The sequence below is a fragment of the Lycorma delicatula genome, chromosome 4 (genome assembly GCF_047948215.1).
Source record: "Lycorma delicatula isolate Av1 chromosome 4, ASM4794821v1, whole genome shotgun sequence".
Lineage (NCBI taxonomy): Eukaryota > Metazoa > Arthropoda > Insecta > Hemiptera > Fulgoridae > Lycorma > Lycorma delicatula.
The window spans coordinates 56110196-56129442 of NC_134458.1; the positions used below are offsets into that span (position 1 = coordinate 56110196).

General features: G+C 30.9%; 1 protein-coding gene across 1 annotated transcript in view; it reads left to right on the forward strand.

Annotated features, from left to right (window-relative positions):
* Positions 1 to 13076, forward strand: part of LOC142322855 (uncharacterized) — a 76790-nt gene extending 63714 nt beyond the window's left edge. The window contains exons 3-6 of the mRNA XM_075361939.1: positions 1717 to 1859; positions 7832 to 7955; positions 9457 to 9689; positions 12443 to 13076. Of these exons, the coding sequence (XP_075218054.1) occupies positions 1732 to 1859; positions 7832 to 7955; positions 9457 to 9689; positions 12443 to 12968 (1011 nt within the window). The 5' untranslated portion in view covers positions 1717 to 1731 and the 3' untranslated portion in view covers positions 12969 to 13076. The remainder of the gene's footprint in view (positions 1 to 1716; positions 1860 to 7831; positions 7956 to 9456; positions 9690 to 12442) is intronic.
* Positions 13077 to 19247: the final 6171 nt, after the last annotated feature.

Genomic DNA, 19247 nt, shown 5'->3' on the forward strand with positions numbered 1-19247 from the left:
TTTAATATCTAATTACCTTTAAAAATATATAACCGTGTGATATAACTTTATCAAAACATTTGGCATGTTAAGAAGAGTACTTTTATTTGTTATAAAGGTTAATAATTGTTTGGAGCAGATCGAAACGCGTCAGAAGATGGTATTACAATTCTCCACTAGGTAGTAGCGTATAAAAGTGGATAGTTGAATCATGACCTGGCTGAAAATTTTTTTTTTTTCAAGTTTGTTACTAACGTTATAAAATGCCATTCTCCACGGAACAACGGTTATTTATTGTGGAAATGTGTTTTAATGTGAAATACAGTCATACGCACACGCGAAGGAACAATTTCGTCGAAAGAATTCTGTCATGCTGTGCCTAACGACTTAAATGTTTGAAAAGGGTCAGCCGTTTCCGATAGACCGGGAATGTTCGTTACAAGAAAGCGAGACGTTCTTATATGCTAAGGGACTCAAAACTGGTGAGGGTGCAGGTAGCATTAGAACGGTTCTCGACAAAAGATTTGCGCAAACTGGCATCACAAACATAGATGTTGTACGGGAGTACACAAAAGGCAACAAGGAAATTACGTCTCCATATTTACCGGGTCATCGGATACTCGAATTAATCATCTACTATAGGCGGTCGACTGCATTAGTAAGAAGTTATAAAGTAGGTCTGTTCGATAAAATATTTTTTTAGCGAGGCGTATGTTCACCTTAATAGAGACTTCAACAGTTAGAACAGATATTGGTTGGCAGAAAACCCTCATGAGTTAACGAAATACCGTTACACATATTGAAAGTTGAGGTGTGGAATGCGATTTTGCGACGACGAATAGTAGGCCCGTATTTTTTGACTCGAACTTCCAACAGCTAATTGTACTAACACGTAATCATGTAATCTTTTACAAATCTAGAAGCAGATAAACATGACTGTTACCTGTAACAAGGCGGGACAACGCGTCATCTAGCAGCTTTTGGTCACCAGTGGTTTTCTTTTTCTGGAGTTATATCAAACCACATAACACTCGTAGTTTCTGGTTACCAGTGGTTTTTTTTTTCTGTGGCGCTATCTCAGAGGTTTTATGTAACGAAAATCTATTTACTGTACGAGACCTGAAACGGGACATTGTAAGAGAGATTATGTTCATTGACCGTACGCTCCTACGCAAACTGCTATCCAAACACCTGCCTTGAAACTCAGGATGGGCATTTTAACACCTACTGTAAACAGATATTGTAAGCCGACATGTACATCTCAGTTTGCTTCTACATCAAACTCATAATAATTGTGATATACGCAATAAAAACATCATTCGTGTATATCGATACAAAACATTTTTGTTGTAGGTAATATCGTGTGATATTATTATTAAAGATGCTGGAATTGAGTTAACGCTGTAAATAATTGCAGAAATAGCAAATAATTTAATCGAAATGGTTTTAAAAAGAGTAAAATAAATGGCCCGCAGTGATTGCTGGGAGTCTAGGGGCTTTTGGTTCGGGTAACTAGTTTATAAATATATTGAATTTGTTTGTAGGTGAAAAAAATGTCATCAAAATAGTTGTTTTCAGTGTAAAAAAGTTGAAAACCGCGTAACTTGAATTCGCGAAAGTCGAGAAAATACTGATATACTTTTATAAAGAATACCTATTCTTTTTTTCATTTTTATTTATTTTCAGTTACCTTATTGTTATTATAATTCTTTATATGTATGTATTTTATTATTATAGGTGAAGAAGTTGAAAATGATTAGACAAGGACCAGATCTGTTGATGTTACTCTCAGGAATACTAATTATAAATTCTCAATCTATTCTACTAGTTAACAGTCACGGTAGATTAATAGAACCACCATCTAGAGCTTCTATGTGGAGGTACCCGTTTACTTTTTGTAATTAATATTATCTCTTATAAAAAATGTGATATTTATTTATCTTTTTTTAAGTTTTATCATTTTTCTGTGATTACTCGCAAATTCCCTGGCTCATTTCATGTCCGCGCAATGTTTCAAGAGCGGTATAATGTGCGTTCAAGAAAGATTATTTTTTTAATCCCAAATAATTACATTTTTTTATTTATTTCTTACAATAAAAATACTAAACTTCAGAACCGAATTCCTCAAAAACTAATCTACACAAAATTACTGAAAAAGTCAATTTATCATCTCAAAGCAGTTTTAGAAATATTAGCATGCAACAGTCCATCCTAAGAAAAGGAAAATGTAATTGAGTGGATAAACTCTCTCGTACTCTGATGGATGAACGAATTTCATAGAATTAATGTTTTCTCCTATTGGTAATTGTATACAATTAGGGTCTCTCTTCCGATTATGATTAAATTTAAAATATACTATATTTAGGACCTAAGTTATTGATTACAATTGAAATTATTCGTCAGAAACGCGTTTCATTCAAGCTACGTCCCTCGTAAGTTACACAGTACTGTCACAAAAATTTCGTAATTCAGCACTTTACATGTTTAATGTACATTATTTGCATATATTTAAGGCTAATTAGATGAAGATAGCGAGAGTTAGGTTAAGTTTAGTTAACCCACCAGGTTGGTTTAGTGGTGAACGCGTCTTCCCAAATCAGCTGATCTGGAAATCGAGAGTTCCAGCTTTCGAGTCTTAGAAAAGTCAGTTATTTTTACACGGATTTGAATACTAGATCGTGAATACCGGTATTCTTTGGTGGTTGGGTTTCAATTAACCACACATCTCAGGAATGGTCGAACTGAGACTGTACAAGAGTACACTTTATTTACACTCATACCTATCATCATCTGAAGTAATACCTGAACAGTAATTTCCGAAGGCTAAACAGGAAAAAGAAAAAAAAGGTTATGTTGATATCGTACGAAGTTCAGTACACGGAATCGTTAATTACCTAACCTACCCTAACCAAACTCAAATTTCATTTATAGCAAGTTATTTACTCTGTAAATAATTAATATTGTACTTATGTAACTTGCAACTAAGCTTAACCTAATTTAATTTAGTCTTAAGTGAATCTATTCTCATTCTTAAATTAATTAAACAAACAACCAAACTGTTAGTTTGATCGGTCTTCCTTAAACTCGGCACCATTGCCTCACTTTTCCTTCACTCATTGCTGACGTGCATATGTTTCACACAACTGACGGTGAATCTCAGCAGCATTGTGTCCTCTTGCGCTTAGAAGTCTAATTAATGACTGTTCAAACTTCCCAACTGGTGGGATTTATTACTTTTTTCTCTTTTTCTCTACCCCTCAAGGCCCGATCCAAGATCCCGTATAACACGGCCTTGAGGGTGCCAGTTGTCTCTACTCCCCTGAGAGGTCATGCCAGACCCGGCTATGCCGTTCCTGACAGCACCACCCAGTAGCTAGGTCTCAATCTTTTAATAAGCGCCTACCGCTAATCCAGGGCCCCAGACCGGGTCTCGGTTTTTCTTTTCCCCACCTAAGGACCCCAGGAGTCCCCGTTAAATCATTGAAGGTGGGACGCCGGAGCATCCCACCCCTTCTGAACGGGGCTGTCCTCCCTGCCCTAACGCTAAAAATCATAAAACAAATAACATTTAAAATTTTTAACATTTATAATAAAAAAATGAATCACAAAACATAATAACATTCAATACCTTAATCTATAGAGCAATAAAATATCTAAAACATAATAATATAAATTTAAACAATGAATTAAATAATATTAAATATATCGCTACAACTAATGGAAATAATGAAAATTTAATAAATAAGTTATATACTAAATTAAAAATAAAATATACATAAAAGATAACATAAAGCTAGCAAATAATAACGGAAATAAATATGTTAAAATGGAATATAATATAAATTACAGAAAATTCAATAAAATTTTTAAATCATTCCGATTAAAAACTGCTTACGTAACTAATAACAAAGTAATAAAGTACATAAATAATAGAGATCCTTCAAAAATAATAAAAAACAATAATAAATTTAATCCAGGCAAACAGGGTGCATACAGTTTGGGATGTGCAAGCCGCGATTTTAAATAAGTTGGTTGAACAATCGATCCTTCACAATCAGAATTAAAGAACACATAAATGTATAAACAAAGGATACATAGAAAAATCTAACTTTTCCAAACACATCCTCGATCTAAATCATAATTATGACCCTAACAATTTTATTAATATCCTTGATTATTCCAATAATATATATAAACAAAATCTTTTAGAAAAATTTCACATATACTTAAATAACAACAAACTGATAAACGAGCAAACCAAATTTGAAAATGATATTTTATTCAGGCAAGTTTTAAACGATAATTATTAATTCTTATGTCGGCCAAACTGAATTCCTTATAATAAACATAACAATTGTGACTACCACACTGACAAGACGCATTACGTATGACTTGATTTTAATAATTGACGATCGATTGTTATATTCATACAAATATGTTTCAATTTAATATGTGAAGTATTACTATTATATGTATAATTAGTTATGATACCTCTCTGATGATGGAAATAATTTTACGAAAGCGCTAGGATGTAAATTTATACAAATATTTGTTGTTAAGCGGATTATATTTATATTTAAAATTTTTTTTAATATAGTATATATACAAACGGGCCATGTTAAAGAAAATTATTCCATACTATCTGTTTATTATTAGATCTCTCATTTATGCTTACGAAAAATACTGTAATGTAACGATTTCTTTGTTGTATTGTTCTTAGCTCAGTGCTGTGTAAGAACGTTTTTGCAGGAGCATAGTGTTTTGATTTAGGTTATTTAATTATTTATTGCGATACAAGTCTTATTTCATCGGTGGCCCCAGCAAACGTAAAATTCTTTCAGCGGAAGAAAAAATAAAAATTATTCATTTGCTGGAAAAGGGAATAAGCCAGTCGACATTTACCGTGACTTTAAAGGTTCCATTGACGATAGCAACAAAGAAAAATTATTGAAAGTGCGCATCCAAGGAAACAATTGTAAAAAAAAAACATTCGAGCACCAGTCTACGATTAACTAGACGAAGCAGTACTACGTGGTTCCGAAATAAATGAAACTTGCAATTCCCAATCGACGGAACGATATTGAAAACAGAAACTGAATTCTTTGCAAATAAATTAGGAATAACAACATTCCGATGGTCGACAGTATAAATTTAAACAACGATATTAACTGACGTTGGGTAAAATTTCGGCGATTCCAACGATGTTGGGATTTATGTTATACAAGTGACTGGATTCAAAACAAGTGTAGTAAAATAAGTGAAGGTTATGGAGAAGCGGACATTTTTAACGCGGTGACTTGTCTTATTTAAAAAATATTTCCAGACAAGACTTTAAAATTTACGGGTGAAAACTGTGCGGGCTGAAAATTAGCAAAACAACGAGTGTTTGTTCTTGTTTGCTCTAATATGGCAGTGACTGTAAAACGGCAGTTATTAGTAATACGAAAATCATGTTTATGATTTTTTACCTGTAAAATATCAAAACAACAAAGCCGCACAGATGACTGCTGCAATATTCGTAGATGAAATACGGACGCTGAATTAACTTAAAAGAGTAGGAAAATTCGTTTAATAGCGTTTAATTGTTCAGCACATTTAGATATCCAAGGACTCAACCAAATTAAAATTGTTTTTTTATCAGCTAATAAACTAATGCTCTTCAACTGATGGATAAGTATGTTAACAAATGCCTGAAAGACCACTATAAAAAGAAAATGATGCCTGGCTTATTGAAGAGAGAGAAAATAACATCAAATTTAATTTATATAATTCAGGGTACCTTTTGTCAAAGCACGGAACTATGTTACGCCCCCAACTGTAAAACATACGTTTAAGAATTTTCGGTTTGTACTACAACGGAATTTTTCTGATGATGAGATTATGATAAAGAAGACAGACGATCTACCTCTAAGTAATTGGATAAAACAGTTCAATGTTCCACTGTCTCCTAGTCTGCACTACCTAATATCGATAATTACCAAGCGATTGTTAATGAGTTAGCCATCACAGCAGCACTTAGTGACAATGACATCGTTGAAAATATTCTTACCCACAATAAAGAAGAAACCTCTACTTAAAAGCCCTAAAAGCAATAAGGCTGGTATCATCCTACTTAAGATCCCACAGTACCGACAGTTCACTGCATCAACAAGTAGCAAATAAAAAATAACATTGAAGCTGATTATTACAAAACAAGATGCAAACAATAAAAAATATTATGCGTTTCTTCAGAAGCGTGTAAAAATTTTAAGCACTGATTAGTGAGAAATTTAACACAATTTTATGAAAAGACTTTAAAATAATCGCATGTAAATAAACAGATTATTAGTCAAACTTTTTTATAGTGTAATAAGTAAGAAATGTTTTTAAAGTTTATCTAAATAAACAGTGAAATTACAGGTACTCAGTCTGTGTGCATTTTCTCCAAATACCTTCTCAATAGTCCTGTTATGTCTATTGATTCTAATTATCTTATTACAGTTACTTCTTGTATATGAAAAATAGAAAAGGGTTTAATTATTGTCAAGTTTTGCTGTCTATTTAATTTATTCTTCCTGGTTCAGTAAGACAGCAGATACAGGAAGAAAGAAAGGTAATTTTTCTAACTTTCCCGGTACCAAAATTCCTCGTTAATGAAAATATGAAACCTCGAGTTTTATTAAATAGAGCTTTCACAGTATTATTTTTTTTTTATACAAATATTCCCTACCTTTTTTTGCAGTAATGTACAAAGTGAAACATTATCTCTGCCATTCATAAAATTACTGCTGAGGATATGAATTTGGTATCGCAGCAGTGAAGTTTTTTCTGTTTTTTGTATTTTAATTGGCACTGCTACAGTCATTAAGTAATGACAACAGTATGCAAGGAAACTGTATCCAGCATTCCTTAATTTAGTAATTTATAGAAACAGTTTTATCAAATTTGACTTTTCTGTTGTCATTTTACTTGTTATTTCATATTCTTAATTTATAGCAATAGTATTTTTGAGCCATTTCAGGTGTTCTGAATAAGGTTATACAATACCAGTTTTCTTTTTTTAATATTACTTACTGAAGCTGATAATGATAATTTTTTTTTAATTACCTCAAGCAACAAATGTTTAATTCATCTTATGGGAAAAGAGTCATTATTCGTTGAAGATGAATAATTATAACTATACTCTATAAGAAATAACAGTTATTAAATAAATTTATCTCTTTGTGAAAGATGGGTTAGCCTTTCAGCCATAGAGTATCTCCACAGTTTTCCCTGTTTGTTATAAGAAGTGACTAAAAGGACTGAATGAATCTCTTCTTACATGAGATACAGTCCAACATATAATTACACTAAAATGAAGCATACAACCACAGAAAAACATAAAATAGACAGAAATGTATAAAGGAGAATACCATACCAACTGTTCTTTTAGTTCAAAAAATATTTATTCTCACCTTACCCTTACAAATAGAAGGCCTCGTTGATTTAATGTTGCAACCCGCCTCGAGGCTAAGGTCAATGGGCTAACCCACTCATTAGCCTGAAATCCAAATTATTAAAAGAAAATTCAGAGAAGTTGCAGGACTAAAAAACTAGGAAATAAAAACTGCAAGTGCTTTCATGGAATTAGTTTTGGAACTTGAATTGTAGGTGAATAAAATTAAAGGAGGAATTGTTGAAGAGGGGATGTGCAGTGATGTCCAGAAAAGGTTGGAGATAACTTCCCCTCACCAACTACAGGTAAATGAGGATTCAAATCGGTAAGTAATGACTTAAGAAATTTCCATGAGAAGTATATTATACTTGTCTATAACTTAAAAGCATGACTGTAGTAGACTGAATTTTTTATGATATAGATTTTTTATTCTTACAGATATGGCTTTAATACACCTCCAAATTATAATGATCATGAACTGTTTTGTGGCGGTTATTCACGCCAGTGGGTAAAAAATGGAGGGAAGTGTGGGATCTGTGGAGATGCATGGGATCTACCTCAGGTTAGGAAAACTTCTTTTTTTTAAAATTAATCATTCTTATTAATTAGACAAGTGCCAAAACTTTGTTTAACAATAATCTAAAAAGTTCTATGGTTTATGCAAATAAAGCGGCAGAGGAAAATCTAATAATTTTTAACCAGTAAAATTTAGTTTTAAGCTCCAATTAATCTGTAGAATAAATCGTAAAGATAGTTTAGCCTTAATATACTGGATATGCATAGAATGTGTCAGTCATTCAAGCAAAGGTGATTGCTAACATTTTCAGTAATTTTGATATACTTAGTTCTTGAAGACAAAAGTGGAACAGATTGAAACACTATAAATGCTATACTACACCTTTTTTTGTAGAGGGTAACACAGGATAGCATTATACATTTACCGTAAACATAATGTTAAACATATAAAATGACACATGCTTTAATAATATTCTAGATTACAGTATAACTGCATTTATCTGGACTAGATGCGACTAAACAGAAAATTGAATTTAAATCACATTCCAAATTAAAAAATAGAAAATGGCAAATAAAATAGGTTTCCATTTAGTCATCATGTCACCAAAATTTCTTGAAACAAGTGATGCCCTAGTTCAATGTGTTATTTAAAACAATTATCAGAATATGTATGTTTATAAACAGAGGACCCAAAAAATAACCAAATTAAACTTTTGGATTTTAGAGAAATTAATGAATGGAATTTATTTTAGATATCTCATGATAGAATACTTGCTTGAAATATATAAGTCAGGCTCAAAGTTATAAAAGTTGGGTTTATAAATTTGGTAAAAAAAAAAAATAAATGTTTATGCCAAGCGTAATTGTAACGGAGTAAGTAGTTTATATTGCAGTATAATATAATCAAGTAATATTTAAATTATCCCAAACTTAATCGGTTCAGATAACCCAGTATTCCAGATGAATAGGGTTTGGATAAATATTATTATACTGTAATTCCTAAACAATTAAATATTAACTGCATGTTAATTGAAATATATACTAGGAGTAACTTATCTTTAAATGAAAAATAAGTAATTGTTATTTTTTTCTAATTTTTTAAAAAATTGTTATATCTTTCACCTGCAGTAAAATTCTACTTAAATTATTTTATTTTGATTTTACTCTAACTACAGCAGGAGATTTTTTTTAAAGAAAATTTGAATTTTTTTAATGCTCATCTTACCTTTAGTTAAATATAATTTATTTTAATACGAAACCAAAAATATTATGAGCCGTATTAAGATAATAAAGATAAGGGGCACCAAATGTAATATTATACAGTCCCTAGTTTCCATTTTACTTTTGAAATGTCATATGAATGATTCACATCTACACATACGTAATTAATTTAAATGGATTATATCTATGCTTATTTGCTATTTAAGACAAATAAGGATGTTTTTCCTCACTATGACCAAATGTTATCTGTTATATAACTAACATGTAAATTATTAATGAAACCACATTTGTGTCATCTTTTAATTTTAATAATCGATTATTTTCAGCCACGACCTCATGAAGCTGGAGGAAAATATGGACAAGGACTGATAACACGGAAATATAAAGTATCTTCACAGTTTACAATAAGAGTTGAGTTAACGGCTAACCACCGTGGATATTTTGAATTTAGATTATGTCCCAACAATAACCCAAAACAAGTTGCAACTCAGCAATGTTTAGATAAATATGTACTCAGAAGAGTTAAACCTCCTGCACGCTCAGTGGATGAAGAGACAAGGTATGTTAATTATTTTATTTTATATCGTTATTGATGGGTCTTAAATATTCCAGCCTTGTTTCAGTATATTACATCTTTTTTGTTTTTTTCTGTAATTCCTTTATTTATTAAAATAAAACTAAAAATGGGGTCTTAGATAAATTAGTAAACTACATTCTTATAAGCTGATGGTTTTACAAGTCACAGAATATTTCAGGTAGCAAGTTCTTGGAAATAGAAGGGTAAGAAGTAAGATACAGTGCTAGCGGCCAAAACCACATTTAACAAACCAGTTCGTATAAATCATAAAATTTAAATGATATCTGATACAGTTTCATTGAATACAGTGGACATATATTGATAGCTAATGACCACAGAGTTGATGCAAATTAAAATTTATTAGAACATAAATAAATTCAGCAAAAAGACTGAATGTTTAAAAATTGCATTTGTATTTGAATTGCTAATTGTGATATGATGCAAGCATGATGACTGCTTACATTCCTAAAGAATTGTTTCTTTAGGAAAAATTATTTGTGATTTTTTACAAAGTAGTAAACTGAAATTTTTTATGGTACAGACTCCTATTTTCACTATACAAAAAAAATGGCAACAGGATACAGTTTGAACTCCACTCAGCATTCTTAACTTTAGTCATCTACAGAAACATAAGTTCATTGATCAAGTCTTTTGGCTAAACCTTACTAGACAATCTTGAGTTTCCAGGATCCTATTCCCTGAGATGTTTCCAGGTATTGTGGAATTTCAGTTTTAAATCAAACATTACATAAATAATACACCGTGTTGGTAGAAACCTATACATATTAAAGCCTGTTAGTATTAACTATAATTTTATATGTCTTTCTGTGAAGGGAAATACCTAAACTAATATTATAATAAAATTTCTCTTATTAAACTGTTATCATACTTTACTTTTTATTCCCATTACTCAAGCAATGTTATGTAGATTATCTATAAAAAGTACTTAAAATATGGATGAAATACTTTACTTTAAAAACACTTAATAAGGTTTAAAATACCTAAAAAATGAACACGCATGACTGCTGCAATGCAGAGTAAGGAAAATAAGTACTTCATTTAAAACAAATAATAGGTGATAATCTTTCTGATTATTTTAAATTTTAAGATTTTTAAAGTGTTTTATTCTTGTTACAAGTCATTTTTTTAAATTACTTTGTTGGTAACATGGTTTGAATATTGTGATAAAGAACACCAGATGAATTGAAAAATTAAGTAATTATTTCTCTTTCAAATGTTGACAAGTGAGTTCAGATTCCTATCCATTTCCCATCTGTCACTATTCCTATATCTATTTTTTTCTCACAGTATGATGAGTAATTTATATCCTCCCCAAATTCCAATACTGCTTTAAATAAGTTTTGAGATGCTCAGCAGTCAATCTGCAATTGAAAATGCATACAGCCCTTGACAATCCCCTAACACCACCTCACATCATCATTCCATAAGGACTAGACTGATACTTAATTTCCTGGCTGACATCAGAATAGACCCTATTAGCAACATTGAGTTTTAGATGGGTAAAGAGACTCTTCTAAAGTCTTTTATCACCATCCTTGTTATTGTAATCTTTGTCTAAAGTTTTGTTGCATTTATCATAGTCTGCTTTTTCCATTAGCCAACTTCTTGGTTGCTCTTTACATATAACATTATGTATGTTAAACAATGGTGCATACAAACTGTGCTAGCAGTTCACTTACAGTCCAGTCAGCAACTGGACTTTGTGACTACAAAATTGTTCCTTACCTTTTCAACCATAGATCCGAATTAAAATATAAAATGAAGTCCCATCACACATTTTGGCATTTATTAGTAACAATAATTGATGACCATCTAATTTACTGGTATCATAATTTGGGAAAAGATAAAAATTTAAAAAGATCAACTGAAGAAAAAACAATTAAAATGAAATAGATTATGAAAAAATACAGATGTATGAACGTGCCTATGATTAACAAATGTCTGGAAATAAATCACCTCTCCTTCACAGCTCTACTGATATCTGGAGAATCGCATTTAAGAAACAGATCATCTTTTATATTAAATTTATCTTGTCTTCAGAGGTGTATATGTTTATCCAATAGCATGACAAAACCCTGTTAGAGACCAAGTAGCACACAAAAAACTTGTTAATAACTGTTTAGGTTGTAATATGACAACTGTGGTTTTAATATGTTACTGTGTTTGCTGTCCACTGTTTGGATGTTTTAGTGAATCTGATTTCAATCAGCGATCCAAACTGTTCAAAAGAAAATTAACTTTAAATCACAAGTACCACATTTTGAACTTCCAAGAGAATGATTAATGTTAATCCGAATCAGCCACACTATAAAGAGAACATCTGAAATACTGGCAAGAGGCTGCAAAGTTCAAACAAACTGTGCCAAAATAGTTAAAATTGCAACAGGTGGGGGTGTTACTTTTGCTAATAAAAGATAGCTGGTAGGAGAGAATGGGCTCTTCAACTCTACCCAAGTAATGCAACAAACATTCCTTTGTAAATTCTGAGGATGGAGACTCTTGTGACAAAACTAAAAATATTCTTACAAACTGAGAACATGAAAAACTGAAATTTTTAAATAATCTTATTTCAAAAATAAAATTAATCATTTTTCTTATTAATATTATTTTTTATTTTTAGATTTGTTGATGCTCTCATGGACCCCAGGTTGGAAACCACTGCTTAGAGCATTAGTGAATCTACATACATTATGTTTTTTTATTTTTTGTTGCAGATTTTTTCCTGGAAGTGAGAATAATAAAATTTTTGAACTTAGATATATGTTACCAGATGGACTGACATGTTCTCAGTGTGTTATGCAGTGGCGATATATAGCTGGTAATAACTGGGGTACCTGTGAAAACAAAACTGAAATGGTCGGTTGCGGACCACAAGAAGAGTTTAGAGCTTGTGCTGATGTCGCAATAGAAGATGGAAGAGGAGACACTGTTGAAAATGTTGTTCCAGATGAAGATCTACCAGAAGACGGAGATGGAGGTGCTGAGATGAACAAGGTCTATAGAGAAAGAAGTGAAGATTGGTGGTTGTTGACATTGACTATAGCTATAAGCTCTTTGCTTCTGGCATTAACAATATATGCTCTGCTTTATTTCTATTATTATCATGCAGGTTGCGCTATTAAAAGATGGTTACATCCTATAAATAAATCTTCATCATCAGTATCTCCAATTCCACCTCCCAGAACAAAAAAGGTAATCGCAACAATCGGATTTCAAGGAGTCCCAGATAATTTAGTTTAAGGAAAGTGTCTTTATACCGAGCATCAGTGAACCATATTTTCAAACTACTAACTTTATATGAAGCTTTACTCGGTTTCAATCCAAAGATTATTTAATAAATATGTTTGTACTGGGAACTAAAAACCAACTATTAAATTTTGTTAATTTTATAATATAGTTTTTTACTTCATAAAAATATTTATTACAGTTATAATTTTTAGTAATTAAGTTTTAATACGAGTGACTAAACTTAGTATGAGGTAAACATTAGACTTATAATATGATACCAAATTATGATAAATATCTTAAGTTTAGGTTTGGGGTGAAAGTATTCCTTAAATTCCATGATAAAAAACAAAGTTCCTTGGCAAGGTATTATTAAATTCACTTGCAGAACATATTGCAAACTCTTGTAAAACTTGTTTCACTTGTGAAAAGTCATCTAGCATTTTGACCTTTTCCGTGAAGTGTATGATTATATTTTATAAAATTCATAACATTTAAAAGAATTTAATAAAAATTAGTCAACTAATTTAATAAGTTAATAAAATAGTTGAATAAGAATACATCAGTTGGAATACATCTACTGGAAGTAATGAACAAGGGCCTTCAAATGTGAAACAACCCCTAAAACATTTTTTCTGGGGATGTTTAATTGTTTGTTGGATATGAGCCAATTATGTATTTTCATCGAATATTTTTCTAATGTATGGAATTCTTTGCCGCTGAATATAAAAAAATCTGACATCAGAAAACATAACATTTTTCCAGTCTTTTTGCTCCAGTTAACATGTGATTTGGCCCACAAGAGCCCTCTTTTTGCATATTGCTGGTTTTAAAAGCTGCTTTTTAGCTGGTCAACAAACTTTCCATCCAGCTGCAAGAAGTCTGCATCTAACAGTTGTCAGGTGTAAATCTGTTTCACTGGCTGCTAATTCTCAATTTAAGTCCAAAGCAGATAATTTTAGATCACGTTTTCTTTTCCTCATCAATAACTGATGCAATATTGGAGTAGTTTTTCTTTTATTGCCACATTCGCCTTTGCTTTGAAGTGAAAAGAAACCATTTCTTTAAATTGTTTTAAAATAGCACTCACTATCTGTAGTTCAACGCTACACTCAAGTTATTTTTCGTTGTGTCATACTAGTATGCTCAGAAAAAAAATTTTCAAACGAGCACTTTCTTAGATGAAAGTGCTGTTCTTTCTTCTTTCATATGATGTTTTAATAAAAAATGAAGTACTTTTACAAAACACTATTTATAATGTGAAAACTGCTAAATAACAAAGGAACAATAACCTCACATTACACAAAAAACTTAAAGAATAGGTGTGGTCAAGCAATGTAGCCATAACATAGAAATAAACAAAAAAATCCTTTGTTCAAATCAATTTGTACACTACTATATCTTTAACTTGCACTATAGAAGAAATCTTATATAAAAATTGTATTCTTATGCATAATTTTTATAAGTTTATCTCAAAGCTTGTGTTGAAATAATATAAAGTATGCATATCTATGTTTGCTAAAACAAAAATTTAAGCACGTGATGCAGCATAAAGAATATGCAGTGAAGCTTATTTTATGTTTTTTAAATGAGTGACTGATTATTAAAAGTAATATACTTATTTACCACAATACAGTTAAAATAACTGAAAAAATTGTTTGGTTATTTAAGCATCAAATGATTACCTAATACTTACTTTATTGACCAAAATCTCTCCAGACACCACTGCTTTGGTAGGGATAAAATAAACTTAAGAAGCAGGAGCCCACCTTCACTTGATAAGACACCTCAGCCACTAATCTGGCATATTATGCTATCTCTAGATAGAAAATATAGCCTCATGATAGTCCTAAAGACTGAATTAAATTGTCCAGGACTCCTGCTGATCTCTAATAAAGAAGCAGTTGTGCTACCAGATAATAAAAAATGCATGTGTGGTATTACAGATTACTCCCATAGAGTTTCAATGGCACAGCTTATAGCTTAGTCAATATTTTCATGTACAACGCAGTTCCAGGGACAGGCAAGGTGGTTCCCTTAGGAACTCAATACCCTCTTCTCATGTGCGCCTTTAATTTCTGGAGGAAAAGTATTTTAAGATCAATAATGTGTAGCTTCCATTTGAGTAAAACTGCCTTGAATTCCTGAGAGATTATGGATGCGGTGGCAACTGCCTGATATTATCTTGAGCTTCCCCTGGGTGAAGCTTTTCTTTGTCTTACGCTGTAATAATTCCAAGGAAAGACCATCTTTTCATACTGATCACCCCTTTCCTTATCCTTGATTCCTCTTCCTAATTTTTGGTTCTGTGGGTGTAAAATTGACTCTGCCTAGGAACATAATACTGATGCCATGTCCTATAGATTCAGAGTAACCTCAGTGTGACTGATGAGTGGACTGGATGTGGATCGACAAGGGATTCTAATGCTTTCCAGTGGCTCCACACTGAGACTAAGTGCCTATTGGGTAAACCCATGTCTCCTAATCCCACCTAAAATATGATACAATTGGCAACACAGCTGGTGTAACTGACATATTTCCCATTATAACTGACCAAGAAAGGAAGGAAAGATCAGGAAATGAAAAGTAAATGAAGGGAATAATCAATTCACATTGGTATTTCTATTTAAATTATTTTACATCCTTGATTATAATGAAGGAAAGAAAAGTGGGCATATGAAACTGTTCATATGCCCATTTCTGACCCAAACCAACACTGCTGTTAGTGTTAATATTTCATTTGTACTTTCATACCACAATGAAACTTGTGGAAATCTTAGTGCTGATAGAAAAAACTGTTGATAACACTTGTCTCTACCTGCAATACACAAGGACTGTTGTTCTTGTTCACTGTACCCTTCAAAAGGTCAGATAAGTAAACGTCTAATAATAGGTTTGAAGAATGAGTTGGCAATAGACTGTTACAAATTTTCTTTTCCTTAGAAAAACAGCAGGTTATGACACCAAACGCATAAGTGACAATCATCACTTGAAATTAAACAAATTTTAGAAGTGTGAAAGGTTAGCCATCTGAATGAATTATGCATAAAATTTTGTATGCTAATACTGGAATAAGCTGGTAAAGCCAGTCTGATTAGGGGATTTTATCATAACTGTTATAATAATTTGCAGCATTTCAGTATTTCTTTTTATATTGATTTTTAAAAGAATTGATTTAATTATTTTATTTTCAGCTATTAAAAATATGAATATAAAAACACAAAATTAAATTTCCTGTAAAATGCAATAAAATAAAGATTCAATTAATTATACACATATTTAAATTACTTAACTATGTTCACATTTTATAAGAGTTGTTGCGTTTTTCTCCTTGGTTATAATAAATTTTATAAAAAGTAAGCTTCCTCTCTCCTTCCCACCCCTCTAAATATAACTGATGGTTATAACAATCACAACAATTATTTTATAAATCAATAAAATATTTAGATTTTAATTTTAAATAAAAATTGATGAACTGCAAATTCACGAATAAAACTTGTATTTTAAGTTTACCTTAGTACATTAATTACTGTGATATATTTTAAGTGTGTGTACACTAATACTGCCAGGTCAGTACAAAATTCTATTGATGTGTATGATGAAATATGATTAGGCTTGTGAAAAAACAGAAGTAAAAATGACTTACTTTTTAAGTATGTGAAATTATGTTTTCAAAATATATTTTTAATGCTGTTGTAATATAAAATGTACAAATACAATAAATTTAAAAAAAAGCTATATATGAACACATATATATCATATATGTTATTTAACTATATCAAACTTCAACAGGCAACTCACCTAATAAGAGTTAAAAAATGAACATCATAATAACATTACCACTAAAAAAGGAACTGAACACTATCTGAAAGGATCTTATAGTAGTAGACTTCCACATATTTAGAAAATAAGTTGTTTTTACAATTTTTCTTATGAAACTACTTAAAGTTGTATGAATACAATAAACAATAGATATATATTTCTTATACTACAAAGCGTAATGTTTTATAAAATAATCCAATATATATTGAGTGATTTTCATCCTTTCAACCTACAGAATAACCTTGTTACCTCCTGAATCCATGAGAAATCAACATTTATATGTCCTTTTGTCGATAGACTGACCTGTTTTCCAACTTGATAAATTTATTCTGTATATGAATAGTGATACAAGAACATGAAAAATAAAATATACCCACCTACACATAAAATGTGAATCTTTCTCTTTACAAAAAAGGTTACTTTTCAAAAATACTTGATTTTCGTAATCATTAATTTTCCAAGGTTCCATTTTTTTTCTTTTTTATATAATTCTTCTTAAGTTGAAAATTGGAAGGAAAGTTGAGTCCACAATCACTTTCACTAAAAATATACACATTTATTACATTGAAGAAGACATTTGTAACCTAAAATTTCTATTTACCACATGAAGTTCCAATCAAGCTAATGTATTGATGAATCAGTCATAAAAATAGATAAAACAATAGTAAATTTTTGGAGATGAAAATATAAGCTAGCCAGATTTTTGAGAATTTTCAGCAGAAATTGAGTCAGTAAAATTACAAAAACATCATGTAGAATTTTCAAGGTTGCCAGTTACAATGTTTATATTAGAATTTCAAAATTCAGGCTAACAAAGCCAACACAAGCAACCTCTCTACATTGAAAACATATAAAGTTATTATAAGATCCAAAAGAAAATTGTTTTGGCATAGTTTTGGGATTGCCAGCAATGATTTTGATATTACAAATTTTAAAAATTCAAGAAGAATGATTCAAAATCATTAATAAAAACATCAAAATCATGTAAAATGATTGAAATTCAAAATAAAATCATTGCAACAAGTGTTTGAGGTCGTTATTGCATTTTGACATTAATTAGACAATTTTCTTTTGCCAAAAAACCCTTTCACGTTATCATAACTCGGTATAGCTTGAACAAGCCGAATTGGCACAGCTCTGATGAACATCATAGCTGTCTATCTTACTGCCTAACGAGCACGGATTTATAATACTATTCGATTAAAGACAGTATTTATATGATACAACTATTATTTATTACAATCAATAAACAAATTCATGTCTTATTAGTTACTTATTTAATCCTGAGTTTATATATTGTTAAATTAATTTATTTCTATTAGATACTGAAATAGATATGTTATGAAATATTATGCAAACTAATCGGCTGTTACTGATTAATGTTTAGGCCAAAGTATATTTATTTACAGTGTTATAACTGTATATAATATCCAAGCCAAACAAGCACAAGATTGATGTCTACTGTTTATACCATGCTCTTCGCCCTTTGTTCTGGGAGTGGCGGACAACCGTACGCTAGCCTAGGCAATGAGTCATAAGAAAAATTTCTTTATTTAAATTTGTGTAAATAATAACTGAACTGTGTCATTCTAAAAATTAAATCTTGATTTATAAAAACCGTTCCTGATTCATTCAGAAACTAACTTGTTTTTGTAAATCATACCGTATAACATGAATAATATGATTTTTGGCAGGCAGTTATGTTAAGACTATTTTAAATTTAAATCTACTTAAAATCTCTTTAACTAAATTCTCACTTTTTTGTTATTCTTATTTAATAAATTTTTCTAATATGGTTGGTGAGTCTAGTACCAGCCATCAGGGACTCGACATGTATTAAAACTTGTCCAGTTAATTGTGTGTGTATCTGAAGAGAAAGGTTATTATCCGATTATAGCGTTCTTTGAGTTTCAATTCTTGAAAGTAATTGAAGTCTTAAGTGAAATTTTAAAAGTAATTTATTTGCATTAAATTGGTAAATTTTGGTCGGCTCTATTCTTATGGTAATGAACTGATTTTATTATTTTGCATATTGTGTCTAATTTACATGGAAAAGACATTCACCACCAAGTGAAAGAAATTATACACAACGTTTTTAATTACATGAGAAGAGAAGCTACAGTTGGAATGTTTGTTAGTGACTCCAAAAAAAGTTGTAGAACATGTTGCATGTGCCACAGGAGTCTCAAAAAGAACATGTTTATCAAATTATTGGTAAAAATATTTTCGACAAAAAATGCAGTTCTCACAAAGGAATAAAACACAAAAAGGAAGTGACAAACTCGGATAGTTTTGATCGGAATACTATACGACGTAAAGTGTTAAAATTTTACTTAACCAAGGGCTGCTTGTCTTCTCTAAGGAAACTTACCACAAAACTAAAAAGTGACGGGGTATTTAATGGGCAAAAGAGTAGCTTACAGAGACTTTTGTTAAGCATGGACTTCAAATGGAAGAGAATCAAAAATAACA